At 50.1% G+C, this 8,742-nt stretch overlaps 1 protein-coding gene across 2 annotated transcripts; it reads left to right on the forward strand.

Moving 5' to 3' along the window:
* Positions 1-671: 671 nt before the first annotated feature.
* Positions 672-7,474, forward strand: IRF1 (interferon regulatory factor 1). 2 transcript variants are annotated; one of them, XM_009091354.3, is made up of 10 exons: positions 679-846; positions 1,933-2,024; positions 2,980-3,079; positions 3,278-3,454; positions 3,777-3,826; positions 3,953-4,088; positions 4,255-4,380; positions 4,965-5,008; positions 5,805-5,940; positions 6,395-7,474. In XM_009091354.3, exons 2-10 carry the CDS (start codon positions 1,938-1,940, stop codon positions 6,493-6,495), a joined length of 957 nt encoding a protein of 318 aa, XP_009089602.1. In that variant the 5' UTR covers positions 679-846; positions 1,933-1,937; the 3' UTR covers positions 6,496-7,474. The 2 variants fall into 2 exon arrangements, with proteins under 2 accessions (XP_050835682.1, XP_009089602.1); XM_050979725.1 differs by lacking the exon at positions 4,255-4,380 and having other exon boundaries at positions 672-846.
* Positions 7,475-8,742: the final 1,268 nt, after the last annotated feature.

The raw sequence follows: 8,742 nt of genomic DNA on the forward strand, positions 1-8,742 counted from the left end.
GAGGGGACAATACCACTGGTCACCATTTATCATAAAATCACAGAATCCCAGGGCAGTTTGGATTGGAAGGGACCTTAAAGGTGCCAGCACCTTGCAATAAGGACACCTTCCACCAGCTTAGGTTGCTTCAAGAACCATCCAAGCTATCCTTGAACATTTCCAGGGACAGAACTTCCTCTCTGGGCAACTTGTTGCAGGGTGTCACCACCCTCACAAGGAAGAATTTCTTTTTGGTATCTAATCGGAACCCATCCTTCTGTTAAGCATGAAGCCATTCCCCTTGTCCTGCCACTGGTGCGCTGAGACCAGGGACCTGGCACACGCTGGTCCCTGGTTTAGGGGCACCACGATGTGCACAGGAATTGCTCTGGCCACTCCACCGTCTCTTCCTGAAAAGGGCGCTGGATCCCTGGGAAGGGAACAGGATATCCCTGCGGGACGGAACTGGATGTCTCTGTGGGAGAGGGATTAGATCCCTTCATGGGATAGAAAGTGGATCCTTCGGTGGGACTGGGGTTCGGGAGGTGCTGGATCCGGCGGGGGAAGCGCGGGCGGGCGGCGGGGCGGGGCCGGGGCTCGCAGCGGGGGAGCCGCGCCCCCCGAGCCGCTGGTGCTACAACAGCGTGATTTCCCCGAAGTGATGCCGCGGCGGCCGCCAATGACGGGCGCGTCCACCCCTCGCCGCGGCGCGGATTGGCCGGGCGGCGGCCGGGCCCGGGCGCGGGGAATCCCGGAGCCGCCGCGTTATACCCGCGGGCGCGGCCCGCGGCTGCCAGAGCCGGGCGGCGGGCGGACGGTGCGCGTCGGCCGGGAGAGTCACAGCTCGGCACTGCAGGGCACAGCGAGGTGGGTCCTGCTGCAGCCTGTCCCATCCTATTCTATCCGCCCTATCCCATCCTGTCCCATCCCTTCCCATCCTACCCTATCCCATCCCACCGTTAGCCCCCGCTTTGCGCAGCACGGAGGCTCCGGGAGAAGGCGCCCCGCAGGGTCCCGGGAGCGGTGCCAGGGGCACGGCGCCGCTGAACTCCGCTGGTCTAGAGGCGGCAGCGCCGGCCTCAGTGAGCGGAGCCGTTCTGGAGGCGGAGCGGGGGCACTGCCCCGCAGCCGTCGGGGTGGGCACCGCGCATCCTCCTGCGGGCAGCACAAGCCCCGGGGGACAGGCTGGGGCGGGCTGTCCGTGCGCAGCCGCGGGGCCGGGCACGGCTCCTCTCGGCCGGCGAGCCCCGGCGGAGCGGGCGGCCCGAGCCCCGCTGCTCCGGCAGCCACGGGCAGCCCCGGGGCGGGCACTCTCCGGGACCTCCGCCCAGCGGGTTGTTGGTGAAAGTTAGAAACGCGTTCTTGGGGCAATCTTAGGCCGTGTGTTTTGGAAAAACACCGCAAACAGGAAATTATTTGTGCAAAGGAAGCGCCAGGAGGGCCGGTGCTCGCGGCGGCAGCGCCGCTGCTCGGGACGGGTCGCGGTGGGACCGGGGATCCCCACCTGCAGCAGGGCCGCTGCCCCTGCCTTGTACAACTTAATTAGTAATAAACTTTTTAGAAGAGGATTTTGCAGTCGGTTCCTCTCCGTGGCTGTAGGGCGGGGGGACACCCGCACCCGGTGGCGGTGCTGGCGGGACCCAGAACGGGCTCGGAACCGGGCTGCCCGCGGGCTGAGCTCTCCACGCAGCACGGGCCGAACAGCCACTGCTGCCATCGGCCTCTCTGCCGAATTCCAAACCTGAGCCCCGCTTTGGAGCTGAGCCAGGCGGAGCAGGAAGCGCTTCCCTCCAGGAGAGGGTGAGAGGCTCTGAACGAGTTTACACTCTGGAAAAGCCGTTCTCGGTAGCACAGTGGTGATGCTGACCACAGGCTGTATGGGAGGGGCGACACTGCAGAGTGGTTAAAACAGTACTGAGAGTTTGTCTGACCTGTTTGTCACTCCTTTCACAGCCAACATGCCGGTGTCAAGAATGCGCATGAGGCCGTGGTTGGAAATGCAGATTGATTCCAATCAAATACCTGGACTGATATGGATTAACAAGGTGAGGCTGCTTTGTACTATTTTCATCATTATTAGTACTACTTGTCTAGCATTAATATTCCTTGTTCTTAAATGACACTAAACACAAGTCAAAATCATAAAGGAAAAGACATGGGGAAAACCTGCCAGCATTATGTTTAAAAAGCAACAGTTTTTGTTTGCAGAAAAGATAGCTCTCCTTGGTACACAGTGGAGTAGTTCCATTTTTCCCCTCAGCAAACTCCCAGGAGGGGAATGATAAATTGCAATGAAAACATTCTGAGTATGTTGGAGAATGAAGAAACCTTCAAAATCTCTTTTAACTCCTGCTGCTCATTGAGCCAAGTCACCTCCTGTTCCAGATAAGCAGCTGCTGTTACACTCCAGTTACTTGCATTTTTAAGATTCTGCCTGAAAGAAATGTTGCATTTTTTGGTCTGTAAGGCACATCCCTGTTACCAGGGAGTAGCACAGGTTGAGATTACTGAGCAGCTTATTGAACCAAGTCTCTGAAGTTTCCATATCCACCCCAAGAGGATATTTAAGCTACATTTTTTTGTAGGATTGCTGCAGGATCTTATGGGCAACTTAAAAAAGGGGATTCTCTGACAAAGTATCTAGACAAAATGCTTTAATATATGACATAATAATAAGTTAGATGTGATGTATTGAAATTATTCTGGATAAAGTTGATAATATTGCTCACTTCTATTGTATTGTAGTACCTTTGGGTTTTTTTCCCAATTTCAGAAATCATAAAAAGCCTTAAGTGCCATGAACAAAATAGATGGAACAATGGCTATTTAATTAAAATATAGATTAAATAGCCATTGTAGTTATATGCCAATAGTTATAACCTCCCCGGTTCTAAAATACTGAGCAGGGGGCGTTAGAACATTTCTGAACTGCAGCTGAGAACTCTGATTAAATCCATCACTCCAAACTGGCACGTGACATTTCTTTTGGTTAAATTTCAGGATAAGAGGATCTTCCAAATCCCATGGAAACATGCAGCTAAGCATGGCTGGGACATGGAGAGGGATGCCTGCCTTTTCCGGAGCTGGGCCATTCACACAGGTGGGTGCTGCCTCTGCATTCCCATCACTCACAGGACTGGCTTAAACAAGGCTTTTTTTTTTTTTTTTTTGCCTTGGCTTACACTGGTAGTTAGATTAACTACTAGTATATGTGCCAGAAAATAGAATGTTGGTATCTTTTGGTGGGAAAAACCAGCACTGGGAAGTCTAAAATGCACAACCCATGTCTTATTTATAGGAAGGTATAAAGAAGGTGAGAAAGATCCTGATCCAAAAACCTGGAAGGCAAATTTCCGCTGTGCCATGAATTCACTGCCTGACATCGAAGAAGTGAAGGATAAAAGCATCAACAAGGGCTCCAGTGCTGTCAGGGTTTACAGGATGCTGCCACCCTTGACAAAGCATCAGAAGAAAGGTAAACCCTTGGCAATCCAGCTGGAGTTACACTGCTTAAACAGCACTTCAAGTTCCTGCTCTATGTAAGCAGGGGGTGACAGACCTGTTGGTAGCACTGGTGCTGCTGGGCTTGCTCACTGGGTATTGCTGGGAACAGCTTGTACAAACAGTTCATTTTATCCCAAATTCCTCAAAGATGCCTAAAGGCAACATCAGGGGGTCAGGGGACTGGCTGGTGGTGGCAGTAGTTGAGCTTGCTGAGCAGGTTTCAAGGCTGCAAGAGCTCACACTTGCCTAAAATGTGCAGCCCTTTCTCACATTTGTCTTATTTTATTTCACAGAAAGGAAGTCAAAGTCTTCAAGAGAGGCAAGAAACAAGAGCAAGAGAAAGGTATGTATGTGTCTGTAGAGGCAGCTTAAGAAGCTAGAGGTTTTGGTGGTTTTCTTTCTCAACTTTTTTCATATGGGAACTTGCACGTTCTTAGACAAGTCTTTCATGCTTTACCCTTGTTCTCAGTGTTGTGAAGAGACGAGGCTGAAAGAGTCAGCAGAAAGCTTAACCAACACTCCTCTGCCAGATGACCACAGTGGCTACACCATTCACGACTATGCAGGGCAGGAAGTGGAGGTGGAGAGCACAGCCATCACCTTAGGTGAGACGCTGGGTTTAGGTCTGAGCTGAGTGGAAAATGCCATTTGTGCTAAACCCACGGTCAAAGATGAGTCTTGGGGCTGGGGCAGCTGCAGTGTCAGACTGGCAGGGAGGAAGCAGGGCTGTCTGTGTGTCCTGTGAGTGCCAACTGCTGGTGCATCCCACAGACCTGTCCTCCTGCGAGGTGAGCGGCTCCCTGAGCGACTGGAGGCCACCGATGGAGGTCACCATGGCTGACAGCACCAACGACCTCTACCAGCTCCAGGTGTCTCCCCTGGCTTCCTCCTCAGAGGGTGGGTATTTCCTTTTTCCTAGCCCAGTCTTTCAAGGCAGCAGGATGAAGGAGTGCCTGGGCCAACAGGAGAAACAAGAGCTATCTTGCAGGAAAAACAACCCCCACCTGATAGATTTGGGAATTTGGGAGTTACCAAACCAACCAGGGTGCAGAAGGGAAGAGCTGGCACATGCCACCTACCCGTGGGTGAAAGGCTCTGAGATGCCTCCTGCTCCAACAGAGATGGTGGAGGTAGCCATGCTTGCCACTGAAATAAATGATTGATGTGGATAGATCGGAGTGGTTCTTCACTCGGGGTGCAAATCATCTTCCTCCTATCATCTTCCACAGCAAGTGGGCTCTGCTCTCTTGAGCCCTGGGGAGGCATCAGAGCTGGCTGGAGCTCTGCACCTCCACATGAAATTGTTGAAGAGCATCAGAGATGAAGAGCTGTGAGGAGTCCAGGGTGGGCATGAATAAAAAGTGGTCATGTTGTGTGACAGGAGAATATGAAGCAGGTTTTGTGGTGAAGAAGCAGAAGTATGAGGGCTAAAACTTGACATCTATGTTTTCTTCCCTTTTTTTTATGTGCTTACAAAACAGTCACAGACGAAGATGAAGAGGAAATAACCCCGGATATTTTTAAGGTAAAAGCAACCCTTCTGGTCAGAATAAAATTGTCTAAAGTTGGTGTTTGTACCAAGAAGGAAAGGGAAGCAGGTATCTGATCCAGTCTCATGTGAGCTGAACATACACTTTCTTAATGAGGAAGCCTGAAAAATTAAAAAGAAAGCTGTTTTGCAAACATGAACTGGAGAGGACACACCAATGGAAATATTCACCCTTCATGTGGAAGTCAGAGGAAGTTACTGTGTACTGCTAGGACTAGAGGTTCATAGAATCACAGAATCATTAATGTCCAGCCATCAGCCCAGCACCACCACCATCTTCATTAAACCATGTCCTCAAGTGCCACACCATTTTTTTGAGCACTTCCAGGGATGATGAATGCACCACTTCCCTGGACAGCCTGTTCCTATGCTTGACAATCCTTTTCATTAATTTTTTTCCCCTAATGCCCAATATAAACTTCCCTTGGCACAACTTGGGGCCATTTCCTCAATCTCAGGGTATTGTATTAGGGTCTGCAAAGATCCTCTAGACTTCAGTTTTGCCCTTCCCTCCACCTCTGGCATGTTTAGCTCCTAATCTGCATTTCCAGACATGTCACACTCATCCCACTGATAAGATAGGAAGAGATAAAAAGGTGCTCCAGCCCTTGCTGTTTTGCATGAACTTTTTTTTTTTAAACTGACAAAACAAGTTTTCTATAACCCAGCATGAGAAAATAGATCCTGTTGTTTACCTGTCTTTTAAGAGCAAGTAACCATTGCACCCACAGCAGGAAGGAGCAGTTTTTACCATCTCCTTGTTCTCTTGCAGCTGCTTGGACCAGCCCAAGACTGGCACAGCACCAGCATTGGGGGGAAAGGCTTTCTGACCAACGAGTCAGGCACCCAGAGCCTGTGCAGCACCTACGGCTACAAGGAGCAGGATGGGGACATTGACACCACATCAGGTACAGCTCCTGGGCTGGCCCTGACAGTCAGGGCCACTGGGGATGCAGAAAAGGCACTGACTGGGAGGCAGCAAAGGAAATGGTGGAATTCACCATCCTTGTGCTCTGAGATTCCCAAGCAGCCTGTTGGAAGGCTGTAAGGAATTTGGTGATAAAAAGGAAAAGTCAAAACCACCACCAGTAAGCCAAGCCTACAGATTTCAGGGTTATACATGTGTAAGTTAGGTCAGCTTTCAGGAACTCCTTGGAATGTAACTGTAGAAGTTCTTCTAGCATTACCTTAAATGAAACAATAGTTTAATAGAAAGTGTTTGATGTGTTTTAGGAAAATAATAAAGTATTCACTCCCATCTGAGAAATCTTTCCATTTTTGATATTTATTTTCAATATAACTATACACTATTTTGCTCTTGCTGCATTAATTCAGTGCCCATTCTTGGTTCCTTTTATTTAGGAGAGATGGATTTCAGGCTCTATGACCAGAAGAACAGCCTAGACTTCTCCTGGCTGGAAACAGTGAGGCCAACCATGCAAGTCATTCCCTGTGGATTGTAAACCTTTGGCTTCCTCCAACCACAAACTGCTCTTGAATCCAAACTTGAGCAAGCATGGGAGAGTGGAACACATTTTTTGTTACTGACTGAAGGAAGACAGTGGCTTTTCTATTCCGTTTCAACTGTAGGCCTGGAAAGGTTAGCATGAAAACCACCATGATCAATGTTCAAAGGAACCCATCTCACTGGCAGGACTCTGGTGCTCAAGATGCTCAGCTGCAGCTCCCACCTCACTGCTCGGGAGGTGAAGCTTCTGCTGGAAGGTGTCACTGTGCCATGGAGCCTGAGCTGGTGGGGTACCACGGGCCTGGGGAGCAGGTTACCATCCTCCCCACGTGTGCTGTGATGAGCACTTTACCCACAGAGTGCTTAGAGGAGACACTGCAGATAAGTCTCTGACTGTTAGTTTTGATTGCTGCTTACCTGTGCAACACTGGTGACATTGAGCTTAACTGTCATTACACTTCTGGAGAAAAATTAGGCTAATGGGCCATCTCTTCTTTGATTTACTCCATCATATAGTTCACCTTTCAGACCCTTCCACTCTGTAAATAGACCACTAAAATGTGAAGATTCAGTTTAGGCTTTGCTTCCACTTAGTCCATTCCCCAGGTGCACTCCTAGGATGCTCTCTGCCATAGGCATGCCCTATCCCTTTCCTCAGAAGGGTTCAAGAGCTGCTGCATGAAACAATTTTGCACTGATGGGGCAGAGTTCTTTATTTCTACCGTGCCTTTTTGTAGATTCCTTCTGGCACTCTGTGGAGATTCCTCCAGTACTGCACACAAGCTGTAACATCCCACAGATCCTCTGGATCAGCATATGCAGGCAAGTGCTGGATGGAAGAGGTTCTAATGTGTGTGTGTGTAATAGATAGGAATCAAATCACTAAGCTCAAAAAGATTATTTTTCTTGTACATTTTATTTTTGTATATAAAGTGTTGTATAAAATGTTGTTTAATAAAATGTTTTATATATGACATGTTTACTTTTTCTCATGGAAGAGCTCTGAGGATGCATTCCAGCTTCGTTGAAAACACCCAAACAGATGTGCTGTTGAGACACTTGGAGGGGTTTTTTCATGACTCATGAAAGCACAAAGAATTTAGTTTGCTCTGCCCCCCAGCCTCTTCCAAGTGCAGCTGGTGGGTGGAATCCCACATGGCAGGGAAGGGGAGCCCTGGTGCAGGTAGTTAGTTTGTACTTGTCATCATCTGCAGGTCAGACCTGACTCAGAGCAAGGCCATGCTGAAAAATCCTGTACAGAAGTCCCTGCTGTGGGTGTTCCTCTCAGCAGTACACTGGCTTCTGTTACTGGAGCAGCAGTGCAGCTCTAGTTAAAGACCTCAGGTTTGCTTGAAAAGAGAGCACAGGCACAATTCAAGGGGAAAGCAAGCTGGTTTTCCCCTGAGTATTTGATTCGTTTGCTGTAAGGGTCCAACACCATTGCATCATGTGTCTGGACACAAGTGAGGCTGAGGCAGTGTGTGAGAGCCACAGCCACTGACTCTGCCTGGAAAACCCCTCTGCTGTGCTGGCTTCTGGGGAATAACTTCATTTTCTGGGCCAGAGCCAAGGAGAACGTTGGGCTGCAGGAGAGGAAGACCCAGCCCAAGGGGCTGGAACAAAGAGGACATTTCCTACTGCCTTTGGCACAGGCTTTGCTGCACTGACCTGCGGGGCAGGGACAGATGAGAGCTCACTGAGGGAAGAGGGAAAATTGAGTGCCAGGTCCTGGGGCTCAAATCCAGCACAGTAAAGCAGAGGGACAGCCTGGGGAGGTCCCTTTGCCATGTTAATCATTACCCAGCCCTCCCTGGCAGCCCAGGAAGCACTTTGGGCAGAGAGCAGCTGCTGATGGCCTCAGGCAGGCCCTGCAGGAGGCTGGGAGTGGGGGGACCATGCTGTCCCCCCAGAGCTGCCACACTCCCTGGCAGGGTACCTGGCCTGAAGGTCCCTGTGCTGGGAATCCCTGAGTCCCTGGGCTGCCTGAGATCGCACACACCTAAAATCCTGCAGATCTAGAGCAGGAACATTTTGTGCACAAGCAAAGAAATCACCCCCCAGATTCTCAGCCTTCCAGTGTTTAAAGTGAGTTTATAAAAGAGACAGACAGCAACTTTTAACTTGGGCAGGCAGTGACAGGGCAAGGGACATGGCTACAAACTGACACAGGGTAGGGTTGGACTGAATAGACCCTGGGAAGAAATTCCTGACCCTGGAGGGTGCTGAGGCCCTGGCACAAGCT

This window comes from Serinus canaria, chromosome 13, assembly GCF_022539315.1.
Source record: "Serinus canaria isolate serCan28SL12 chromosome 13, serCan2020, whole genome shotgun sequence".
Classification (NCBI taxonomy): Eukaryota; Metazoa; Chordata; class Aves; order Passeriformes; family Fringillidae; genus Serinus; species Serinus canaria.